Source organism: Platalea leucorodia (assembly GCF_965183815.1).
Source record: "Platalea leucorodia genome assembly, chromosome: 2".
In the NCBI taxonomy this organism is placed as follows: Eukaryota; Metazoa; Chordata; class Aves; order Pelecaniformes; family Threskiornithidae; genus Platalea; species Platalea leucorodia.
The window spans coordinates 45,732,461-45,758,618 of NC_138824.1; the positions used below are offsets into that span (position 1 = coordinate 45,732,461).

The window sequence follows — 26,158 nt, forward strand, 5'->3', positions numbered from 1 at the left end:
AGTTCAGAGTTAAACTCTTGAGAGTTGGCTGTGGTTTTTGGGTTTCTCTTGCCACATAGGGCTTACTTGCCAGTTCTTAGTTACCTTCCAGCATTATTTTCAGGCCTTTGATCCTACTTGGTTTTTTTTTAAAGCCATTAAGGTACTGAGAGTCAGCTACATAAAGAAATTAATCTTAGTCCATGGATGCCCTTGACAGCTGTGGCTTTAAAGTCACAGGGGCAATAAAGATCACAAAACATAGAACAAATGGCAGAAACTGGATACAGCTAGTCTTCACCCAATTATGGAACACATTTCTTAAGGGTGTCGGGCAAATACAGAGATTAATTAACTATCTCGAGGAAAGAAACTTTACTCTTCCTAAAAGGTCTTTCCATTTTATGAACTCTCCAACACTGTCACACAAGCTTTCCCAAAAGAAAGCCCTACTGATCAAAGTCATTGAAAAGGCAGTGCCCACGATTCCCGAAGTGTGTTGGGTAGTAGTACTCGTAGATGAGCTACTGTGTTGGAGTGAAAGCGTGTTGATGTGAAGAAACAGAGATGTCCGTCTGAAAATGCTTAGCTAAGCTCACTTTTTTTTTTTAGTGGGTGAGTGGAGTTTAATTCTTCTGTTGTAAGCAAAGTGGAAATAGCGGAGATAGTGTGTATGCTTGGAAAACAGCCTGTTATTATGAGTGTGGCCTCAGAAAGTGTTAGACCAGGACTCAGTTTGTGTCTTTCTGTGAAGAGCATACCCCACAAAGCCTTCCACAGAGCCAACAAAGGGGAAGTGTTGAGACTGTGGCACAGCATAGCAAAGAATAAGCACAAGGACAATCATGAAGGGATTGTAGACGTCCACTGTGAGATCAGTTGTTGAAGGACTTCTAGTTTAAAATATCTCAAGCTATATAGACCTCTGGTTGAGTTTAAATAGGTAGATAGTTACAAAGGGAAAACTGCAACTTGTTTAGGGATTTAACGCCTTATTCATGTGAATAGCTGAAAGATTGACTTAGATCTGTCTTTGTACATTGCTCAGTAATTGAAAGCTAAGAAAACCACGTGTTTCATTCCTCTTATTTGTACTTGCCGCTTCTGGCCTTTTATTGTGCTCTTTTTTCCTCAGTTTCTTATTTCTGTTTCAATGAAATAACCTAAAAATGATGACAAGGAAACCCTTACTGTCTCAAACAGTGTTTAAGTGAATGGGTGCTACAGAGCTGAAAACAAGGGATAGCGGTTCATGTGACAGGTTATCTCGTTGCACTGAAGGTGCTGTTCCTTGCTTCCCCATTGTCCTTGGCTTAAAGGACCAGCAGAATCAGTAGAATCCAATTGTTGTTTTAGTACACTGTAAAAATAACATGTATAACAGCTTATTTGGAAGAGTGGATTGAGCCGGCTCGCGCCCGTTATGAATAATTGTTTAGATCATAGAAACAGGTTTCTTAAGTGGTTTTCACAGCGTAACGTGGTGCCCTGTTTTGAACCAGTGGCTCAGCAGCTGCGCCCCAGGACTCTGTTCAGAGCGTTCTAAAGCTCGCGCTCGCTGGGGCGGTTTCGGAGGAAGCCCGGGGCAGCTGGTTAGCCCGGCTTTCTGTGCGCTTTGCGTTGCTGCCTGTGTGATGTCCTGGTTCAATATGTACAGCAGCGTCTGGGCATACTGAGTATTAAGTTTCGAAACTGCTTGATGGGTTTGTTAAAAATATATACCTCTCATTGTGAAGATCAGGAGTGCTAACTGTAAGTCAGTGCTGCTCTTTTAGACACCCTGAAGAAAGTAACACAATTGGAAGGATAAGAATTTTGTGGGGTGTAAGATTTCTCACATTTTTGATGAAGTGGAGTGTCCTCTGTTTTCCTCCTTCATTGCAAATTTTGGAAAAAAAAAAAACCCAAAGAATACAGCCCATTTGTCATCACTTTTAATTTTATTATGAGGTCCTGAAACACAGCGCTTGAGGATATTAAAGAATTTGTAATGAATCTTGAATTTCCCAAGTAAGTTTATTATAATGGAGTATCTCTTGTTTGAGCAAGACCATACTGTGGCCACTCTTAAGTGAGCAGTAGTTGGTAAAGAAGAATAATGCACCTCATGTAAGTTACACCCATGTATTTGCTTCTGGTATGCCTTTTGACCTGCTGTATACAGCTGCAGTTTCTACAGCTGCTGCCATCTTGTAACGTCAGTCATTTTGATTAATGGTCTGAAAGGCGCCTTCTATAAAATGTATTGAAAAATGATCCCTTCGTTTTAATTCCATAAATGTCATAATCAAAGAATTAAGAAATATGTCCTTATAATGCCCAAACAATAGAATATTGTTTGGGTGGTTCCCTTATTTCTATAAAGGGATTAAACTTCTGAAACAAACATTTTTTTTGTAATATGCCTCTAGAGATGATGTATAAAGAATTGAAGGCAAAATATTGTGCATTTATATTTGTAATATAGATTAGCTTAATAAGAATAGGATACTTAAAGAGCTGAATACAACCATCTGTTTGTGGATTTCTGTAAGTTGTAATATAAGTGTTCTTATGTTGTTTTTTTTTTCTCGGTGATAATTCCATCAGACATATTTTATGCAGTGTCTTGCTACTTTCTAGGGAAAAAGATTAGCTTCAATTTAACAAAGTGCCAAAAATTCTTATGCTTTAATGAAAAAGTTACGAAATATCGATTGTCTTAATTCCTTTATTTAGATGTAGTTCCTCCTGTTTCCTAAAGCCATAGGCATGTTTTGTTTTTGCAGAAGAAAGTCTTAACTGTGGTTTCGTTGTGATACAGCGATGCTTTAATCCAATGAGCAGAAGTACAATAAAACGTAGACTCCGTTGGTGTCTTGGTTTGCATTTGCATTTAGAAGAGGATTACAACAGTTGGTTCTTCCCACAAAAGCTCTTTGACTTTTGCATCTGAGTGTCTGGAAATGTTTGTGCATTTTGCCAGTTTTATATTTTCATGGTTCCAAGTTGTATACAATACCACAGTAAAATGTGGAAAACTCAAAGTCTTGAGCATAATGCCTTAGTATTTAGAACGTGGCGTTCTTGAAATATTTGCAAATGCTGTCCAACTTTAATTGCACCTAAATTTCAAAGTCCATTTTGTTTAAGTGTTTGTCCTCACTTTGTTTTTACATGCAAGTAACAAAGTGGAAAAGAGCATTGCTGCTTCAGGCAATATTTAAATTGTTCATTAACTACTTCAGAAGTTTTCTGTTAAAATAAATTGCACCCTTACTTTTTCTTAATCTCACTTACCCTTTCTACATCTCCATCAGCCTCATAAATCAAATCTTCCTACTGGCTGTGTAACTGTGTTGGTAGAAGTACTATTGTAAAATGCTGAAGTCAAGTCGCCTCGGTCAAGAAGTTGCTAGGTTGCCTCTGTCCACTGGGTTTCCATTCTACTTTTGAGGCTCTTTAAAAATAGATAAATAAGAATGAACTCTTTTTTTTTTTCCTTTTTTAGTAAGTTTCATGAACCTTAAAGGTAGCCAGTGTGCCTCAGAGCAGAATCATGTATTAAAGATAACTGTTCTGTGCTTTTTTTGATGCCTAGCAGTTAGTAGGTTAAAGTAGTGGTACCACCAATGAAAACAGCATAGGTTATACCACATAGGTAACGTGCCTAAACGTGCTTATTGTAATGTTTTTGCTATTCACTAACGTTTAGACACACAGATTTACAATTTGTGGTCATTTAGAACAGAATCAGGTAGGCTGGAAGGGACCTCTAGAGTTCTGTAGTGCAACCATGTTCTGTTCAAAACGGGTTGCTCAGGAACTTGCCAAGTTCTGAATTCCTCAAAGGATGGAGACTCCACAGCCTCCTGGGCAGCCTGTGCTCGTGTTTGACCATGGTCATTATTTTTAAAATTTATTTTTAAATGCTTTCCTTATCAAGTTCAAATTCCCTGTGTTCCAACCTATGTCCACTGTTTCTCCTTGTTCTATGGTGCACTGCTGAGATGAGTCCGCCTCCATCTTCTCTGCACTGTCCCTTAGCTAGCTGAAAACAGTAATAATCAGGTGAGAAGGAAGGGCCTTCTGGAATATTGGGGAAAAAAGGAGAAATTAATGAGAAGTGCATATAAGGTGTGGGGGGGAATAATTTCAAAAGTGACATTTTGTCTAGTGGTTAGCTGGACCAGTGAAAAACTAAGAAGTGTTTTTCAGGAAGGTATTTTAATGCAACAAGAAAAGAGACAGCTGAAAATATGACAACAATCAGTAAAAATAAAGTTTGGAAAAAGTTAATAAATTAGACACAGACATGTGGTGGTTTTTGTTGTTGTTCTTCCTTAGCACCTGTAAGACTTCTGTAATGTAGCCAAGTATCTTTTTTCTTTTCTAAGGTAAATGCTCAAAGACATGTAAATTAAGAATAGTAAGCAATGTGATAAGCAGTGACTGAAAAAGAGTATCTAATACTCTCTTGTGCAGATCTAGAGAAACAGAAAGTTGCTATTTTATGTTAACCTGAGTGTGTAGTATCAATAAGCTAAGAGAACATAAACAGCTGAAAGTGAGTGAGCCCTCAGATACTATGTAAAGTACACTAACTGCTCTGTCCAGTAGGTATCTGTAGAATAAAATTGCTTGGATAATTGCTGAATAATTGGAACGCAAAGCATCAGAGGTCCCTCCCTACGAATGACGCTGTCTAAAAAGCACACAGAACTGCCTGCTGTCCTAAAACAGGAGTGCTCTTGTCAGTGGGAAAGGGGTTGCTTCACCTCCTGGTGCATAACTGACTCCTTTTTGTACCAGCATCTTTGTCCGGCCTAGGAAAGGGCTAGAAAAAGACAGGGAGAAAAAAAGGAGGTTTAATTTAGTTATTACTAAGGTATTCCGGTAACTTGCCAAAATGGAAGCTGTTGCTTGTGACATCTCTTTTCTGACCTTCCTGTGTCACATCTAATATGGATTTTTGTCCCTCTAAAGAACCTTCCCTGGTTCCTAACAACTTGGTTCTATTCCTACAAAACTTCTCCCTGACCTTGCTAAATACACTCTTGCCTTGCTTTTATCCATTCAGAACACAGTTGCAAAAGATTACTTATCTGGCTGTGTCATTGATTGAACTCTTTTTTTTTTTTTTTTTTTTTTCCTTTGCATGTCTCCACATGAAAAATAAGCTCCATATATTTGTTTTAAGGGTTCTTCCCATCCTGCTATGTATTCTTCATCTGTTACCCATCTGTCCGTCTCTTTTACAAAGGGGTTTATGCTGCCAGTTTTTATCATCTACCAACTAAATTTTCAGAAGGATATCTCTATCATTTTTTTTCCCAGGCCTGAATGAAACCCTCTTGATACACAGAGATATCTCCTTTGTCTATTTTGGGTCTCTCATCATTATTATTATTATTAGTGATTCTATAATAAAATTGTCAGGCTTCTTGTGTGTTAAGATCACTGCCTGTCATACTAAGCTTATGCTCTTGCTGTTCTCTGTAGTGCTGACCATCACTTCCAGTCATTGCTCTGATTGTATACTGAAACTTAGAATTTCTTAGACTATAAAGTTGCTAGGCAGTATGGTAACAAGAGTAATGAAAGGTACCCTGCATCTGTGGAGATTTAGTATTCTGTTGAATATTTCATTCAGGAGTTTGAGTAGCTATTCTTGGGTTTGGGGAGCATTTTGTTGATTTGAGGTTTGCAGGGGGTTGTTTGTTTTGGTTAGTTGGTTGGGGTTTTTTTTCCCCAGTGGTACAGAACAAGACAGGAGAACCTAATCACTTATTTGTCCAGTAGTTTAGCGTGATCCTTCTCGCATTGCCTCTTCTGGTTATGGGGTCTCTTTCTAGGTGAGTGTTGTTTTTATTTTGTTGGGGTTTTGTACCCTTATTTCATGTAATCTTGCAAAATAATAAATGGTATTTTTTCAGTTGCATTACTTTTCCCACAGTTCTGAGTAACAGCAGTAAAGATGATGGAAAGATTAGTCATTGGCTTCATAAGAAAAGTACTAGAAGTACAAATAATATTTTAATGCACCCATACACATACTCCCTTCCCCTTTGGAATTTTTTTTTTTTATTATTATTCACAAAGTGGTAATTATCTTCACAAGCTAGAGGGTTAGAATAGGAGTTCAAAATATACTATCTTCTGTTTCATCAGCTAGTAAATACTTAATACTTTCCCTTTCCCCCATTTTCATTAAAAGATAATAATTTGGCCTTCTCCCCAATCTTGGCAAGAGTTAAAGGTGTTTTACAGAACCAAAAGAGCTTGGAGTATTACATAAGCAATCTTCTGAGTGAATTTTCTTATCGTACGTCTTCAAAACTACCTTGTTTTTTAAAATAGTCAAAAAGGGTAGTTTCTGCAAAGCCTTAATTATGACTTGTGTCCAGTCCCACAAACATCTACATCAGGAAACAAAATTTCCTGAAGAGCTTGATAAAGACACTTTATTTCCTCCCCCCAGTCCCCCTTTTCCTCTTTGAATTTATGGTCAATCCATGTTTTTCATTATTAGTAAGTAGTGTAAGAAAAAGATGGGGAAAAGTGTTTACGTGGCCTTATGAAAAGAAAATCTCCATATTTTGCAATGCAGCCAGAATCAAATACTGAGCTCTGTGAACTGTATACATTATTACTGTAGATACACAGAAAGCCATATTAATTTTTCCAAGATACTCTTTAAACTTTTTTCAAACTTACATCGCCTTTACTTGCCCTTGGTTTTGGTGTCATGTCTTGCAGTGTGAAATGGAAAGAGAATAATGCATTTAAAATGGTAACTTGTGGGTTTTTTTGTTTTTTCTTTTCTTCCCCACCCCGTCAAAACGCTGTCTGCAAACTGCAGCTTCATTCTCTTAATAAACTTAAGAGTATGTATATTTTCTGTTGTTTTACCCCTTTGTAGAAGATATTCCTAAGTGTTACTGGTAAAAATCTTCCTTACTCTATAAATACTTGTCCATACATTCAGCCTTTGTAGAAACTGTCTCCTTTGTATCTCTAAATATTGAGAGTCAGCCCCTTGGCTATGTCTCCTGAAAGACAACCACCTTGCCTCTTGCCCAATGTAAGCTGAAACTGGTATTTGAAGGGATCTCATGTTAGACGAAGACACTTGTATTTCATTGCATGTTCTCATATTTTGTTTTAATAAAATATTCGTTTTGGGTATTTCTTAGTTACATCTATTTAGGTATGAATCTACTCAAACATGGCATAACTGTTAATGAATTCTTGTGCGTATGTGTAAACCTGCTCCCTAAGTGGATTATGGAAAGAAAAGAGAGTCATTTATGCCTTTCATTTAGGCTTATCATCTTATGTGATTCTTAAGCATCTTTACTGCAAATGTATCAATAAATAGATTTCCTCAAATAGCATTGGGCAGGAAGTATGATAAAGCTTTTAAAGTAATCTTTCCTCTCTAAGAAAGATAATGGGCAAATTACACTGGTCTTCTACAGTATCACTTTTGGGAACAGTATTGGGAACTGCTGAGTTGAGTTTTGTTGAGAGCTGACTAAAGAAATGCTTTAGGAGTTCATTTTTTTTTTCCATTAGAGAGGATAGAGGAATATTACTTGCTGTGTGTTTTTTCAGGCATTTAAATTTGCAGCTGTTTATCAGCAGGCTTCCCTTATGTTAAACTCGAGAGCCCCAGGTGACTGGATAAGATTTTCCTATAGAATATGTTTTTTCCAGCAGAAATACACTAAGTTGTGAAATGTTAACTTTTTGGAAAATACACCAGTTTCCCACATCTATAGGTTTTTCTCCAAAATCCATTTCTTTTACCAGTAGAAGTAGTGTTTCAAAGTAGGATTTGTGTATGCCACAGTGTACAGTTAGCTTTTTCTTGTAATTATGAATGGACAGTGTGTGGATAGTAACAATAGTTTCTGAATTCAGTTAGGTTCTTCTAGACTCTGATAACACAAATATTTCAAATTGGTTTAGATCATATGTAGTTATTCTGCAACTGTTGTTGTGGTACATAACTTATCTGAGTGAAAGAAGAATATCTGATTAAAAAGTGAGCACCCAATTGTAGGCTAAGGTTGTCAAAGCTTAGTAGGTGCTATAGTCTCTCTTTCGTTATTAAGTGGCTTAATGTTAGGTAAACGATCCAAAATAACTTTTTATATTGTGACATATAGCTGTAGTATGGGGAAGATGATCAGAAAGCCTTTGGCTTAGATGCCGTTCAGAAGTTCTAAAGAAGCTGAACTGAGAATTACTTGAAGATTCGTGATTATTGTCTGGCACTTAATCTTTGTCTACTTCAAAATATGTTACTCGAGCATAGTTTGAAAGGATTTTTTTATGGAAAAGAACATCTTAAAAGGTACACCTTCTAAAATATGTATCTTGTGTCTCTTTGCTCAAAAGGCCATCGAAGATCACAATTTTTTTGAATTGCTGAAACCCAGCAGCTCCAATATGAGCACTGGTGTCAGGTAGTCTGAAGTTCTCATGGAGTCAAATAATATCATAAGTTTATTCATATGTGCTCTGATCCATGATTTCAAGTTAAAGTGAATATTCAGTGCTTTTCTATTTTGTGACAAAACACTTTCAAAATGGCTGAAATGCTTTAATGCTTTAGTAAATAGTGCTGGGAGTGTTTTCGCTTCCCTTTCATAAAGCTTTTTAAATAAATAAAACATGGGGATTTTTTGTGTCATCTTTAGCCTTATTTATTAAAACTTTAATCTCCTTTATTCTCCTTAAATTTTGGAAAGTATGGATTGTTACAATGTGTTTCACATTGTAAATACTCTGTTATGCTTCTAAAAAGGTAGGTATATGAGCGTACTCATTTAATATTATTCTGTTTTTTTTCTTTTCCAGTTTCTCAAGCAGTTAGGTATACATCCTGACTGGCAATTTGTAGATGTTTATGGTATGGAACCAGAACTGCTTAGCATGGTGCCAAGACCTGTCTGTGCAGTGCTACTTCTCTTTCCAATAACAGAAAAGGTAAATGTTTATTTAATAATCGGCTAATCACTTTTGTTGTAAATGAAATGGGAACGAACAGTTTGAATCTTGTACTTTGGTGTCATAATAGAATCAAGGTGAGACTCAAACCTTATTCAAGAGACTTCTTAATTAAAAACAACAACAAAATGCTTCCTTCAGAACCTTTTGATAACCTTACATTTCCAATTTCTTTTCAAGTTGGAGTGGGAAAAGCTAATGTAGAAGCACAGAGAAATACGCCTCACTTTTCTATTACAGACAATTTAAGGCTTTTTTTTTAATATGCACTGTGAAATGGCTCAGTTCTGCTACTTTTAGCAGAAAGCTACAATAGCATAAGCAAAGTAAGAGGTAGGGTGTAGGACTATATCAAATGCAACTGATTTCTGAGTTTTCATACTGTTGCACTGACCACACTTCAACCCACTTTCAGTTCAGTCATCAGTACCAATATGGCTTTTGCTTCTTGGACGGATGGGGCATATTTCTAAGATGAAAGAGAATTCCCCCCCTTCTTTCTCTATGTTAGACTTTGAAATACTTGATTTGGTTAAATCTTCAAGTCTGCTTATTTTGTGTCATCATATGCTTCTACATAGAGAAGACATTCATCTTGCATATCTCCTTCAAATGTTATGTAGGTTGAAGTGTGTGATTCATGTTGATCTTTCAATTTATAAAAATCTTATGTGATTGTGATTAAGGTCAGCCAAAAAGTTTGAGGTGAATCTGCCCAAACTTTTTCCTTTTAATGTGTCTCTCAAAAAGAATACGTGGTTTATACGGACAAAGCAGTTAGCTATTAAAGCTTAATTTCTATAACAAAACCTGTTTAAATAGAGAGAAGAGTGACTAGGTCAGTCCTCTTACTCATTAGGTCCTATAAACTTTTACATTCTTAGTTTCTCCAGAACAGCTCTGCAGGCAGTCCTTTTCAAGTCCTTTTCAGGCTTGATTTCAGACACATTGATAGTTTTGAATTTAAGCAAACTCTTAACTGTCCTCACCTGTCTTCAGGAAATTTCCTTTCTGTCACCTTTGAGGCATTGTTTTCTGTGTGCTGTGGTTTCTCTCCGGCTGCTTGAGCTACACGTCTGAGCTCCTTCTGTGACTGTCTCTTTTATTTTGCCTCCCTGCCTGTGCAAACATCCTTTCTTGGATCATGCTATGGGAGCATCATCCCATGGGAAAGAAGAATCTTCCTCTTGTTCCAGAAGGTGTATCTGATTTCATCCTGAAGAAGCATGTGACAAACAGAACCAGAGAAACAGCATATGCTCTGTTGCATCGATCAATCAAATTTGACCACCAGCCAAATATTTGAGATTTTCTCCAGCATGTTAATCCTTCAGAAACATAAGGGACACAAGTGTTTCTATCAACTGTTTAGCCTGAGCACGTGAAGGCTGAATCTTTCATGTGAAGTCCCAATGTTCTGAAGCTTCTGTTGTTCAGTGTGAACTCCAGAAGACTCTTGAGCATTATTTTGTATTTCTGGAGTACTTTTCCCCTCTTCAGTCTCCCTTTCAACATGGCCTGTTATATTCTGCTTTTATTTAATTTATTATTTATTTATGTTTCTTGGCTGTGTCTACATTTATGAAAGTGTGCCTCTTGATTAATTTTGCTGCCTTTGTAAATACTTTTCTATCATGTCTTGAAGTTCCTTTCTTTCATGTTTCCTATATATCAGTTTTCTTGAACTTGCTTTTAGGGCAAGATACTCTTCATAGCATACAGATAATCTTGGGGTTATTGTCCAGTTTAAAGGTCAATGACTTTCTTAGTCTGCATTGTAGGTTCTAGACAGAGTGAATACTGTGAGTGTTGGGCATTTTGGGCATGGTCCAATGAATACATATCATGGGATAGCTCGGGTTAGGAGGGACCTCTTGGGTGATCTAGTCTAACCGTTGCTCAAAATAATATTTTCAGTGTTCTCAATATATATTTATTTTTGCTATGGAGTTCATTTTGGTTGGCAGGGAGTGAATGGCAGCTATATTGTTTACCTTCTCTAATCTGAACTTTTGTCTGATTATGCTCTATGAAATTTTTATCTATCTCAATTAAGGCTGTTTTTGTTAACTTGTAGATAAATGGTGTCAATTTAAAACGCTTTGTAAATGCTCTTGCTATTACTTAGACCATTCAGAACATTAAGACAAGCTGCAACTGTGGAATCATGATGCTGGAAAGATTTCTTGTTTCTGTTTGTCACTGACGGTACATAGAGCCTGAGAGAAGTTTCTCATGAGTTTTCAGGAAGAGTTCCTTGATAACATTGTGCATTCGAACTTTACTTTTGTCATAGAATCATGGAATGCTTTGGAATGGAAGGGACCTTTAAAGGCCGTCTAGTCCATCCCCCCTGCAATGGGCAGGGACATCTTCAACTGGATCAGGTTGCTCAGAGCCCCATCCAGCCTGGCCTTGAATGTTTCCAGGGATGGGGCATCTACCACCTCTCTGGGCAACCCGTTCCAGTGTTTCACCACCCTCATCGTGAAAAATTTTTTCCTGTGTTCAGTCTGAATCTACCCTCCTTTAGTTTAAAACCATTATCCCTTGTCCTATCGCAGCAGGCCTTGCTAAAAAGACTATCCCCATCTTTCTTGTAGGCCACCTTTAAAGGCCACAGTAAGGTCTCCCCGCAGCCTTCTCTTCTCCAGGCTGAACAACCCCAACTCTCTCAGCCTGTCTTCATAGGAGAGGTGCTCCAGCCCTCTGATCATTTTTGCGGCCCTCCTCTGGACCCACTCCAACAGGTCCATGTCCTTCCTGTGCTGAGGACCCCAGAGCTGGACGCAGTACTGCAGGTGGGGTCTCACCAGAGCGGAGCAGAGGGGCAGAATCCCCTCCCTCGACCTGCTGGCCACGCTTCTTCTGATGCAGCCCAGGATATGGTTGGCTTTCTGGGCTGCAAGAGCACATTGACGGCTCATGTCCAGCTTTTCATCTACCCCGAAGTTCTTCTCCTCAGGGCTGCTCTCAATCCCTTCATCCCCCAGCCTGTATTGATATGGGGGGTTGCCCTGACCCAGGTGCAGGACCTTGCACATGGCCCTGTTGAACCTCATAAGGTTCACCCAGGCCCACTCCTCAAGCTTGTCAAAGCCCATCTACTTCAGTATTTTTTTTGTCTGCAAAAGTACCTAGTAAAAGAGGCAAAGGATGAAGAAAGAACAGCGTTGTCTGGAACATTTGCAGTTTTCTTTTATTCTTTTTCTGTTTGAGATGAAAATCCTAAAATAAAAAAAAACGCAACCAAACAAAAAAACAAAAAATAACCCACCCCAAAAGAACCAACAAACCACAACCGATAAAAAAACCCCACAAAACCAACACACGATTGCACAGTATAACGGATTTTATTCAGTTATAATCTTTACAAAACAAGTAATTTAGATTGTTCAATCAAACTAAATTCTTTCTTTTACTATAGAAAATAAACATTCACTTTATGAATATGGCTTTTGAAGGGCCTGTTTTGAGTCCATGAGCAGTATATAAATCTTATTTTCTAATCTTGGAAAAAAATGAAATGTAAAAATGGAACTTGTAAGAATGCTTCATGCTGATTAAACACCTGAAATATTGCCGTTTGCTTGATAGCACTTTGAGACCTCTGTCCTAAAATGCTTTTTGTTGAAGAGAGATGGCGACAGGTGCTCAGATGAAGGAAATATTTTGAACATTTTTGAAATTATGTTAGATAACACATATTTCAAAATGATGTTTCAAGTGTGACTGTTTTTTGGCTACTGATAAGGCATTGGTTTAAGAAACAATATAGAGCTGTTCAGTGGAGTAAGTTTACATATACTTGCCGGACCACACGTGTTAAGCATTTCAAATTACAAGTTGAGTTTTGGTTTTTATTAGTTAGCTGTTGCTTTTTTAAAATTATTTTTACTTGAATAATATAGCCAGTATCTATTTGTATTGTTTGTGAAATGTCTGTAACTTTCCTTCTAGTATGAAACCTTCAGAACAGAAGAAGAAGAGAGAATAAAAGCTAAGGGGCAAGATGTGAAATCATCAGTGTATTTCATGAAGCAGACCATTAACAATGCTTGTGGAACAATTGGGCTAATTCATGCTATTGCAAACAACAGAGATAAAATGAACTTTGGTAAGTTTTTTTTGTTAGTTGGTTGGATTTTTTTGTTGGCTTTTCCCTTTTTTTCCTTAACTGCGGGGAGGCATGGAGGGAAGGATATGTTTTGTACTATTTTCTCTGAATATAACCATTCATAAAGGACAATCTATTCAAAGAGCATTTCCACCTATAATTATAAAAACAGTATTTCATACTAATCCACAAATGAAGCGCTCAAAACGTTGCAAACTGCAGCAGGTAGCAATTCCTCTTGCAGTCAGCCTTCAGTGTCTTAAAGATACGATATAATTATGTCTTTAAATCTTTCATTGGATATAAGCATTCTGTAAGCTTTGAATGAAGTTGGAGTTAAAGCATGACTCTAATTATGTCTTTTCTATTTTTTTAAGAAACTAATTCTTCACTGAAAAAGTTCCTAGAAGATTCATTATCTATGACTCCTGAAGTGAGGGCCAAATATCTAGAAACTTATGAAGTTAGTATCATGTGTTTTTACTTGTATTTAAAATGGTGTAAGAATTACTTGCATGAGTAGGTACTGTCCTTAGGACTTGATCCAGTGAAGCACTTAAACAATTCGATTTTACATGTGAGCTTGTGATCAGGCAGTTGCTACAAAGAAAACCCTGCTTTGGTAGTTTCAAGTGTTCCTGCCTGCCCATAGCTCAGTCAGCAGAATAGATTTTGTCAATGTTCCTCATCCATATTGATTCACTGCCTTAGTTTAAAATGACTTTGAAATGGATGAGAAATGTACGGATAATCTTTTTGGTGGGTTCAGGATGCAGTTTAATGGTCAATTTAAGCTGATCTGGGACTATTGCTGAAAGTATGGTCTTTCTGCTGCCTCCTTTCAGTTGTGCCTTCTAGTCATCTCTGACTCTAAAACAGCTCGGGGCACGCAGAGAGCTGATTTGGCTGAAATGTAATCTCCTTCCCCCACCATCCCAAACAATTAGATAAGCTAGCTGATAGTGTGGTTAGCCAGATCGGTAGTGCTGTTTGAAAGGATGCGGCAGAAACATCTGGCCAGTGGTGGAAGGGGAGAACGGTGCTGTTGCTCCTGATGGTAATGATGATCCTCTCTCAAAATGAAAATCTTGATGATTTCCAAGTCTGAGTTCAATTTAAGCTTATTGCGAAGCCCTCAGGAATAAATCCGTTAACATGTGGCTGAGGGAAGTCGTAACAAACAGAAACAGTAGAGGTTCAATGACATTTTCTGTAGAAATGTTGGATGCAAGATGTCTGATCAGAGCTTCTATCTATTTTGTCTGCTCAAGAAGTGATACGTAACAAAAACGCTTGCAGTGTTTTCCGTGTGTAAAAGTGCCATTACAAACTAAGTATTTGATTTGAATTGACTGTGACGAAACTGAAATATTGGTCTTCCGAGATCCTTGGAAATGGAGATTATTTGTTTATTAATTTATTTATTTATTAAAAGCACTGAGCAAAAATAGTTGCGTCTATGGCATTTGATAAAATGAAGACCATAGAGTGATTCGTAAAACACTGAAAGTATCTCATTTAAAGTCTGATTGAAATATGTTTTAATTTTAGGCTATTCGTGTCACTCATGAATCCAGTGCCCATGAAGGTCAGACTGAGGTATTCATTTTTTAAAAAAAATCTTTGTTAATAACTACTTTGAGTTGAATATAATTGAAATGAAAACAATCATATATTAAAGGTTTACAGTGAAATGGAGGTAATTGCTTGGTTTGCAGTATTGTGTCATTAGTCAAAAATCAGGGCACAAAATAAAGTGGCATTGTTAAGGGGGACACACCAAACCTGAAGCTTGTTTGTTTTGGGTTTTTTTTGTTTGGTTGTTTTTTTAAGCTTTTATATAACATGGATGATCTTTTCAAGCTTCATTTCAGAGTAAACCAGCCAGTAATAGGATTTTTAATGAAAGTTGAGGCTTTGATGTTGCAAATTTGTAGGTAAGACTGTAAGAGCCATAGTAATCATACAAGTGGAACAAACATTTTCTGACAGTCTGAGAAGTTTTACTTCAGGAAAAGAAATAGTACAACACTTTGTTTGCCATTGTGTATGTTCTGTTTGTATACAAATACTAATTCAGACAAATTTTCACTATTACATATATTTATAAGCTTTTATCCCCTAACAGACTGGGTGATACAAAAAAGCCCCAAACAACCCAAAAAAACCCAACCCCAAACCCAACAAAAAACCTTAAAATAAACATAAACTTAATATTCAATATTTTTATGCTTGTGTCATACTAAGGTGGGTTTCCATCTTTCCAGTTCAGATTTCAATATCTGTTCCACAACAACAAAAATGATTAGACTGTTACTAGCACTGCTTTGTTTGACAAAGAGAGGAACCCTCCCTTGTTTGGCTGTGACTCCAGTGGCTCGTCAGCTTGCTTTTTTTTTTGAAGTACAGTAGGTGAGGTTTTCTTTCTTCTTATGGCTTGCACAGTGTCTTCTAAATAATGCAGGAGAAAGCAAAACAGTCCTTTCTGCTCCCTCTTGCCCCACCATCTGGAAATGAAAATTAAGGGAATTGTTTTAACCATTTCTATTATAGATACTGAACTTCCTTTGTGATATTTTCTTTAAAAAAAAAAACCACCACCACTATTTCTTCTTATCTCTTTCTCTGCATTAATTGAAGTTCTGTATTTCAAGAAGAAACATCAGAACAAATTCATATTTCTCTTCCTTTTCTAAGTGAGAGACTCAAAAAAAATCTGGTCTGTTTTCTTTACAAATGACCCCTTTTCTAGATATTCTTGGCAAGCTCAGTAAGAGAGAGGCTATAGAGATTATTCCCACAAGTTGCAGAAGACTGAATCTCTTCCTAAGATCCTTGTGAAAGAGAAAAACTTCTTTAATTGTTTTGATGTACTGTGACATTCATGCAGGGAATGGTTTGTCTGTGCATTCTTTTGGCAGAAATGATGGAATGATTGGGAAAGAAAATGCAAGGGCTATGTAGTTCCGAAGAGACTTCATAAAGATTCAGGAAGCATCTAAGTGATGATGAAATCTCCCAATAAGGGACAGTTAACTTCTTGAACTTCCACAAATTAATTTGTTTCCTGATCAAGATAACCACCATACAACAGGTTAATAATTGCATGGAAAGATAAAGACTTTTTTTCATAATACAAATTTACAAGATTGTCTTAGCAACCATGTCTAAACAGAAATATTGAATAGGTAGTTTCCTTGCCAAATATTTTTTATTCCATTTTGCATGACTGAATCTGGAAGTAATTCCATATGGATATTCCTTAGACTGGTAAAATAACTTCTTCCTGTCTTTCTGTTTCCAAAGATGAAATAGTACAATGGCTGAATACATACATGTCCTAGGACCATTTTTCAGAATAGTTCTGATCCATCAACCAAGGAGGGAAGAAATAAACAAGTTACCTTACTGGAACATCTAATTCCATGAAGATCCTGTCCTACCATAGTGGTGTTAAATTGGCAGGAACGCCTCCCCTTTCATCTGTACAGGAGGAATTGCTTTACTTTAAAGTACAATTCTTTTTAAGCAAAACAAAATCTGAAACATGAATATGCTGAGAAGCGTAAATGAGAGTTGGAGTGAGTTAATCTCCTAGTCTTTTTCCTTCCAATGGTACACTTTAAATGTGGCTGCATACCTTTTCATGTAGTGGTGAGGGGACTGATGAACAGCATACCCTTGAAGATGCTGAAGTTAGCATATGCAGGTCATACAAGGATGTTGACTTGTCCTGCTGGGTAAGTTGATAATTTCTAGCACCTTTGGAGCAGGAGAGAAGAGAATCCCATTCCTCCCGCATATCCATTATTGTTACGATTACTTTCCTGAGAATCTAATCTTCAGAGCACCAGAAAGGAACATGTTTGCCTTCCTATGACTCTGTTGGGTTTTTGTTCTCCCCCTGATCCTGCCGCCCGCAAATAGCCAGAGCGTTTTGCGTAGAAATCTTTCCTTTGAATAAAAAGTGGCTTATGTGGTTGCTTAATGATAGTAAATGCTGTAGCTTTGCAAGCAAAAAGTCCTTCCCAGGTCTCCTACAGAATTAAAGATTAAGAAAACATGCAGGCCTACTCTTTTAGGATGATTAACTTGGCTTGCGTGCTTCGTAAGAATAGCCTGCTCTGTGGGTAGTTCTGTCCCTTAGATAGATATTGCACACTACTGTCCACTCAAATTCTGCTGAAAATGTTGCTTAAGCCTAGCTGTGTTAGACACAGTAACTTCCAAAAGTGGGATGTATGGCAGACAGCTTTGCTGATTTGGTTAAGAAGCCGTGTAACTGCTTTCAAGATTCTATTTTCTCCCTTCCACCATGCAAAAACACCATCACACCATTGAGAGAAAAGTAAAATTTTCTGGAATCTTGAGATGTAGAAGGTTTAAAAATAGCAAAGAATACAGACAGGTTATCTTCTGATAATACTTCTTTTTCCTGGGCTCTGGTTTCTCAGATGTTTGAGGATTCAGCCTTTAATGCTTCGAAGTAAAGCCTTTATTTGTTGATTGCTCCTGGCAGTCTTGCTAAGTCTTCACAAGCTTTTTTATCATCTAGTGGCTACTTGATTTTTACAATATGCTAGTGGATTTTCTGTATTTGTTTCTGTTCCATGTATGTGAGTATTTCAAACCTTGAAATAAAGCAAGTCTATCTAGAAATAAAAGGTTAGAAGTAACAGAGTAAAGCAATGCTGTCTTTCTAGTATCCGTGTATTCCATCTATTCATCTTGTCTGGTGGGTAGGATTTGTTTCTATTTTAGGATAATCTGTAATCAGATTTTTTTTTTTTAATTTCTTATGTTTTGAAGAAGAGTTCTATTTGGAAAAAAAAAAAGTATTTGACAAGATATTACTTGTATAACTTAATATTAGTGGACTGCTAGATTCTACATTCCCGTTAGTGACTGCTGGAAGAGAAGAGTTACGGTGATCAGTTTACTTCTGGGATTTATCATTAATGTGTGATCTATATAGACGAAGCATTATGATGAACTGCTAAGCAAATGGAGCTATAGAGTGCTCTGCCTTGATTGGTGCTTTAACAGGCTAGTTTCAAAAAAAAAAAAAAAAAAAAAAAGGCTGTGTGCCTAGCCATTTTATATAACTTTTGGTATTGTATTTAAAACTTTTAAAGGCCATCTACAGAGCGGATTAGAACTGAGTATTTTGGGGAGGTTTTTTGTATTAAAATATGTGAGGTTTTTAATGAAGTTTACTGAATTTTTATTAAACAACTTAAATATTTTCTTAAAAATAAAGAAGTTTTTTTGTTCTTTAGAAGAGATTAAATTTTAAGAACATTTAAGCAGTCTTCATTTTGCTAATTTATTTCAGGTTTGCAAATTAAAAGGATTGTAAATTTGGTCTTATCCTTCAGGCCAAGTTTTGGTCCAGGTTTTATTCAAGTTCTGTGTTAAGACTCCTGGGTTCTGTGGCTCCATGGCTCACTTTTTTGCTACAGTAAAGCAAATAAATAGATAAAGCAGTCCTATGGGTACTTTTATGTGTAAAAAATGTAGGTCTGTTTAAAATTACTTTAGTAGCAAGCAGTAAGATCTGGGAGTAATTCCACAGGAGAAGCATGGTGTTGGTTTCAAGGGTAGTTTGAGTCTGGTCCCATGTTCCAGTACCATAATGAGGGCAATTAATGTAAGAGTCTTGTAACAGTCTTTCTGTTAAACTTTATGCTGCTGAAGCTTACACTTTCTCAAGTGACAGGTATTTCATATCCAAAGCTGCCAAAAAAAGGATCTAGGTCTTTTACTGTAAAGCTTCATGGATCCAGCTTGCTCTCCTTTTCTATGTGATAGCTCCTGAAAGGCAGCTATTGCTGAGACTAGAATAGTTGCTACTCAAGATCCTCTTTATTCTTTCCTGAGTCTTCTGCTGAGCATACTTTTGTTTATAATATCTAGGATGTCTGAAGATGTGGAAAATATAGCCTGCTTCTTTGCAGAACTGCATACACTTTTAAGCTGGCCCTTATATTGTTGCTTCATACTGAGCAGTGTTTGAGTTTTTCTGTTTGTTTGTTTCGCGTTTGTTTTTTTTCTTTTTGTTCTTCCTGTGCCTCCTTCAGCAGTGCTGAAACTCTGCACTACCACACATCTTAATATTTCTGATACCCTCTTATAAAAACAAAACCAAGCCAAAACCTCACAACCCTTCAAAAATATTAAAAAGACATTATGCTAGATGCTAGAGCATCCGCATTAGCTGTCTAAGCTACAGTGATCATTAAGAAGAAGTATGGCAAAATCTGAGGGAGGAAAAGTATCAATTAATAGCACTGATCAGGTTTAGGTTCATATCTAACTTTTTTTGTATTACTATCTTGGGTTGCTTTCTTTCAAAAAAATCCTAGTAACTATTTTCAAGTAACAGATAAGAAAATCTGAGGGGAGAGTTTTTTGAAAACAGGAAAACATGTCATTACATGAGAGAGGCTTCCAGGTCTAGAGTCTTTTGCAGAGCAAATAGCCCTTTTGAATTCGGAGTTGGGGAAGAAACTTATTTTGTATCCTACCTACTCATTTTCATTAATAATAAAAAGTTACTGTATAGTTTTCTGAGAGAGTAGGAAAGGAGGAAAATGTGAAGTCACACTTGTTATAGAAATAAACCACTAGAAACTGTTTAACTCAATTAAACATTGATATGCTGTGATAGCTTGAGGGAAGTTATTCCAGGCAGAAAATATTATCTGTGCTGATTCTTGAGATAAATGACTTTTCTAATATGTGAATATAATAATGTGAGTAGCAAGGTATTTTTGTTCTGCTCTTGTATTACTGACATCCATATCCACTGCTTTGCAACTGTGCTTCATTACAGCTCGATTCTACAGTAAGGAAAATGGCAAGCTATACCATATGAAGTACTTTTAAAAAGATTAATTGGCCTTTAGTCAAGGAATTAGATCTAGAGAATAGTCTGTATTCAATTTCTGCATTTCTAAAGGCTTTGACATGCTTAACTCTGGTTCAAGTACTATTCTGGTAATAGTATCTGAAGTTTTAGTCAGCTGTGTGTGTCTGTGGCTGTTGAAATCATTCTGGATTGTCAGATTACCTACAATATCTTCTGTCTTCCATCAGCTTCCCAAACAGCTTCCTGAAACAGCTCATCCTATAGCCTTGTAGGAGCTGATGCTGGCACAGAGGTGTTAGAAGCACACTCCTGGGAAGAGAGGAAAAGGCTTAGCAGACTAGCCTTAGATCAGCTTTTGCTTCTGTGGACAGCAAATACTCAAATAGTTGTGGTGTTAACTAATCGGCAGGCTGTTTTGCAACACCAAGGTATCACTAACTGCTGGGAAACGGCTTTCCATATCACTTTTTGTTATAAAGTTCAAATTATAGAGTGAACTTTTTATTGTGTCTTGTACTTGTGGCACATGGAGCCACTTCTGTGTTTGAGGTTGAATTTTTTTTTGGACAGGGGAGTTTTAGCATGGTTCATGCATTACTGCTTAGCAGAATGTGATTTGTGGTCTTTGGGACGTTTGCTTCTTTAACTGTTATTACAGCATAGCTCAAAATAATGTTTCAATCAAGCAAATAATGCAAGTGAAATGGCTACTTGAAATACCTGTGTTAGACATTGGTTAGAGACTAATAAGTGCTTTTGATTTTGTTCATGGCCTAAATTTGTAGGAGAAAATTAGGAGCTATCAAATTCCTGGTTTTTTTTTTCCCTCTTTCTTAAATGAAGTTTAACCTACAGTGTTTCAGTTACTAGTTATTATGGAAGAGAGAAGAAAACAGAACTGGAATATAAAATATATCAACTATTTCTGGGAGCGCAGAAAATACTGCCTTCAGTTCTGTAACTCCTCCAGTTTGTTGTTTTATTTTTGGGTTGTTTTTTTTTTTTTTTTTTTTTTTAGTACACTTCATACATCTCTTTACCAACTGACAGCTTTGGCTGCTAGCACTGTATGTTGGGCTAAATGAGGCTCAGAACTGAGCAGGCTGAGGTGCTGCATCTGAGCTGCCACTTCAAATGAAAACAACATTCTTGCACCTCATTAGACCTCTATCAAAAATATTGATGGTGGAAAAATTAGCCTTTGAAAATCAAGATTGGTGTTTGTCAATATAAGAGACACAAGTAAGAACTGGTCTCAGATTTTCACAAAAAAACTGAAATACTTGTGCGCATCAGTACGTATACTTAGATATACTTTTTGTTCACAACTATGATCAGGAATATTTTTAACGTGGATTGAAGTTGGCAGCCACTAAAAAAGCTACCACAGCGTGATTTCTTCCTTAACTCAAACCATAACTGCAAACTGCAGTCTGTAAACTTGTTTAGTGTGCCTTGAGAACTATAATCTTGCTTGGAATGCGCTAAGTTAGGCTTTGATCACAGTAACAGTCGTTAACATTGGCAAGAACTAAGTAGAGTCAATGCACTCTGTTCTGAACTGCTGTAAAACTTGAACTTTCAAAGATGTCTGGCTCCCTGGGGCATTACGATTTATTGTTAGAGAAGAAACATAAAGGAGCTTCCCCTTCACTCCTGCCAAGAACATATGGTGGGATTTTTTTCTTAAACAGCCCATATTCCTCAGTGTTTCTTCTGAATAATCCATAGTCTTGTAAAGAAACATTTGCATCTCGGGAGAATATAAAATCAATTACATAACTGTTTCTAAGATGATTTTTGTTTAGCTTAGCATTACAGAACAAGCATGTAAGCTCTCCTGTAAAGGCAATGATGTTGCCTAAAGATGTCAGGCATAGCTTTTTCTCTTTTACAGCCTACACAGTAAAAAGTGTAAAAATCAGCTTACTAGAATCACGTGGAATGTTTTGGAAATTATACTTGGTTAGTATTTGACTTATTGCATTGCCCTGTTATTTAACGTGTCAGTGTTTCAGAGACATGTATCAGTCTGATTTCTGTACTCTACTGAGCAGATAACCAATAAGGTATTAATACAGTTTTGCTCTGAATTGTTATTCTGGGTCTTATGCTTAACCATAAAACCTGTACGAAGGAACTCTGATTTCTAGGATGAAACATAACTATAGAGGATATTCGCACCCATAAAGCAACCCATGAAGTTAAATAACAAGTAGATAAGAAATAAGTAACAAGTGAAAGTAACAAAATGTTTCCCCAGTTTTGCATCCAACAACTCTACCAACCTACTGCCATAAGTTGTTTGTTTTTTTTCTTTTTACCCTTTTTTTTTTTTTTTTTTTGGCATCTCTCCAATCCATACCACTTCCAGTGCTGTTCTTGCCCGATCTGTTTAAGAGACAGTGAGCAGCGGGCTCTAGCCATGTATTTGCTCACTGGCATTTTAGCAGGCTGATCATGAGAGGTGATGGTTGAGTTCACACTCAACCTCTTTCCCTCAGGCAAAAGAGAAACTGATTTGGCTCACTTTTTTTCTTTATCCAACCACTAATTTGGGGGAAAAAAATATAAGAACTTAAAATCCTTAAGACCACTAACATTTTACCAATATGGCTGAAGCTAGACAGTGGACTAAAACTACTCAGAGAATTGATGTTGCATCAACGCACTTTGCTCAAGGAAGCACTCTAAAATATGGTAATTGGGTGTGCAACAACGCTGTTCAATTTATTTTAAGAAAAAAAAAAAATCTTGTGGAGGAAAAACTATTTGAAAAATCTAGTTAATTTAGGTTTTGCAGAGCTCCCTAACCTTTGGAATTTTCTTTTTTATAATTCCACTAATTTTTGATCACAGAAGTCGCCATTGTGATAATCTAGCTTGACTTTTGCCTAACATAGGCCATAGAACTTAAATTTAGGTCTTCAGAGAGAGAGAAATTATCACTAATTTTGGAAAGATTTTTTTGGGGTGCTCTGATCTCACCATTTTTCTTGCCTTTAAGCTCTGTTTTACCTGTATGTGTAGCAAAGTAACACTCTCGGGATACTTTCCATTCTTAATCATGGATTGAACTGATATGGAGAATACTGTAAAGATTTTCTTTTTACCAGCTGCAGAAACACTAATTAAACTTACTGGTGCAGAAGCTGATCAGCTAGCAGATGTAGCCCAATTCAGTTTAAAAACTGTAGTCTCAGTTACAATTATGAGCATTAATATATATTGAAATGTTGACAAACCAAGTAGGTCTGTGAGGAGCGGAGTTTATGAACCTTAACTTCCAAAGAATTTGCATGTTGTCCAGGCTTTTGTTGCACGTAAGGGAGTTCTAGTTAGGAACAAGACTTTTCTTGCAGTTGAAATACTCGTAATGTGTCTCGTTCTGTGGCGTACTGTTGGAGATGAGCTCGTGAAGCAGCTTCTGCCTCTGTGGAATACTTCCTTTGTCAGGCTCCTCTTCCCTGTCTAGCTGCTTGTCGTCTTACAAAAGCTTGAAGGAACTTAATGTCTCTCAAGGTTTCACCACCGCCACCAAAACAGGCTTGAAATGCTGTTAAAAGATTAAAAACACCTGTGAAGGAAGGAGAAAGAGGATCTTTTCAGACAGTGTGATGAATAGATTTAATTTGCATGTAAAAAACCCACTCAGGATAATGACTTCTAAGGAAGAAAAAGGCTATTACGCTTTGAACTGTAATACAGACCCTTTAAAACATCGTGTTTAATTCAATAATGAGCAATTACTTAAGCAAAACAAAAAAAGCCTCAAAAGGTGGTGGGGAAAAATGATAGATATTAAGTACATCCTCCCTGAATAGAATCTTAAAGCTATAATAACTCTTATATTGCCCATTTGGCTGGAAAAGTTGCACTTTTTATTGTCACTTCAGCCTTCCCCCATCTCTGCTACAGGACTTGCTGTATGGGAATTGTATAATGAGGCCACAAACAGTTTGTTGGGAGGAGATAACTGCACGCTCATGGACCGCCTCAACCGAGCAGATGCAGAACATGTGGCAGGCCCTCTGATCCCAGGGTTGTGCGTAGGAAACAAAGACCAGGATTAAAAGTATTGTATCTCCTTCTGATTCCCAAGTTTCCAGTGATGTTGGTATGCAGTTAAAGCTTGTTTGATCTCTGTCCCAGTGCAACTAGCGTTTCTTTCTATACTGTGACACAACCTCAAAATGGAGGGAAGAAGAAAGCCCCAGTCCCAGCATAGTTTGTCAGCTGATAGACAGGGAAGCCTCCTTAAAGGAAGGTGGCACGGGATTGAGCTTTCCACTGAGAGGATGCCCTGAAGTTGAGCTTCCAGATAGATGAAATTTTGTAACCAGTAGCAAATTAATCAGTAATAAATATTTCTTCTTAGAAAGAAATGGTCAATGCCAGATGCCGCTTTGTCCTGTCAGGTCTTCAGTGCATTAGACGTGGACTGAGATATTTTGCTGGATTGGGTTCCCCAAATAAGCTGAGCAGAAAGATCCCTGTTTCTAGAGCCTGACAGGTTTGGGCGTGAGCCAAGTCATGACCTACTCAGTGCTATCAAACTTCTACGCTCTTAGGTATGTGTAAAAGCACAGCTCCTGATGCCTGAGGAACTTTATAGGTGTTTCCCTGGGATCTTAGATTTAAATGACTCTAGGCTTTAATAACAGCTATATATAGGAATGAATTTTGGATTGGGGCAGATGATAATTGCCTGAGCACTACTTCTTTTTTTTTTTTTTTTTTTTTGGACCTATTCCACAAAGCTTTTAACTTGTTTATAATATATTTTTTGCAATACAAACCATAAACTTAATGTGCTTACTGGTTTATATGACAATAACATTCCATTCTATTTCAGGGTTTTTGTTTTACCACTTCAGATGCTTTACCTGCTACAATTTTCAGCGCAGAAATATGCTCCTGTGATCTTTTCATCTATGACATTAGTCTAATTCTCTCTTCTCTGCAGTTTCCAGCTGTTAATAAGTCTTGTTTGAATAGAGCGTCTCAAGTTATGATGTCTTCCACATTTTAAATTAAATGTGAAATGTATGACTTTGTATCTTTTATTTTAAGATGCGTATTTAACATTAATTTCATATTATTATTGACATTAAAATTCTATTTTAATATATTTTTTTTTATATTCAGTTGAAAACAACTTCAGTTGACACAGTTTAATTTGTGCTTATTATTAGAGCAATGCATGGAATTTTATGGCTATTGCAGCCTTGTTAATTAGACATAATCCAGTATTAACTTGCTTTTCCAGAATTCCTATATACCGTCTGTTGAAATTTCACTCTTACAAATGCAAAAGTATATTTTCAGTGGGTAGGAAGTTTCTCTTTGTCTTCATTGATCTCACTAGGGGACCCACTAGCACAGGAAATAAAGGATAAAAAGATTCAATGAATGGAATTTAAAATGAAGACAAATACTGACCTAGAAATATTAAAATATTAGTAATAGTTGCCTTAAATGCCATTCTAGGTTAGAAATTCAGTTTTGAGAACTTAAAGTCTTTTCTGGTCTCACTACATTCAGGCAAGGGGTGTTTTTAATATATTCTCATTATTTTAGCAATATTAGCCAGAAAACAAAGAAATAAGTGCAATCATTAAGAATGGTAAAAGTGAGGAATTGTGACAAAAGTAAAGGAAAGGTAACAAAAGTAAAAAAGGCTTTATAAAAAAAACTTCTGATTTTCTGGTCATCACTGGACTGTTAAACAAATCTTAAATTTGGTATTGTTCAAAGTCTTATTAATGGTTTCATAGTAATTACACTAGGAGTGCTAACAGGTAGGTTTTTTTCAGAGCAAAAGTATACAGTTTAACAGCTTCCAGTCAATGGAATGCATCAGAGAGAGTAAATTCCTACTCTCAACAAGTTTTTCAGTTTAATTTTTTAAGCTATTTCTAAGTAAGCAGTTACTATACTGCAGATTCCAGGAAGACTGACAATCTTGTCTGTTTTGATAGCAGAAACTTATAAAATTGTAAAACATAACGTAGTGTGTCTTGCCTTTTATCGTGAACTCTAGTCAGCAAAGTTCTTAAATTTCTGCCCCACAGCAGGTTCTAATCTTACAGGTTCCTCCCTCCACAGGGAGGTCTGTGGACTGTGAGGACTTCTAGGAGCAGTGTTTTATCTGTCGTCTTGCAATTTTCTTAGGCAAGCTGAGCATAAATTGT

General features: G+C 36.8%; 1 protein-coding gene across 1 annotated transcript in view; it reads left to right on the top strand.

The window, feature by feature from the left end:
- The window catches only part of UCHL3 (ubiquitin C-terminal hydrolase L3), a 44,683-nt gene that overhangs the window by 3,334 nt on the left and 15,191 nt on the right, over positions 1 to 26,158 (top strand). The window contains exons 2-5 of the mRNA XM_082337204.1: positions 8,827 to 8,955; positions 12,937 to 13,093; positions 13,471 to 13,556; positions 14,645 to 14,692. Coding sequence (XP_082193330.1) covers positions 8,827 to 8,955; positions 12,937 to 13,093; positions 13,471 to 13,556; positions 14,645 to 14,692 — 420 coding nt within the window. The remainder of the gene's footprint in view (positions 1 to 8,826; positions 8,956 to 12,936; positions 13,094 to 13,470; positions 13,557 to 14,644; positions 14,693 to 26,158) is intronic.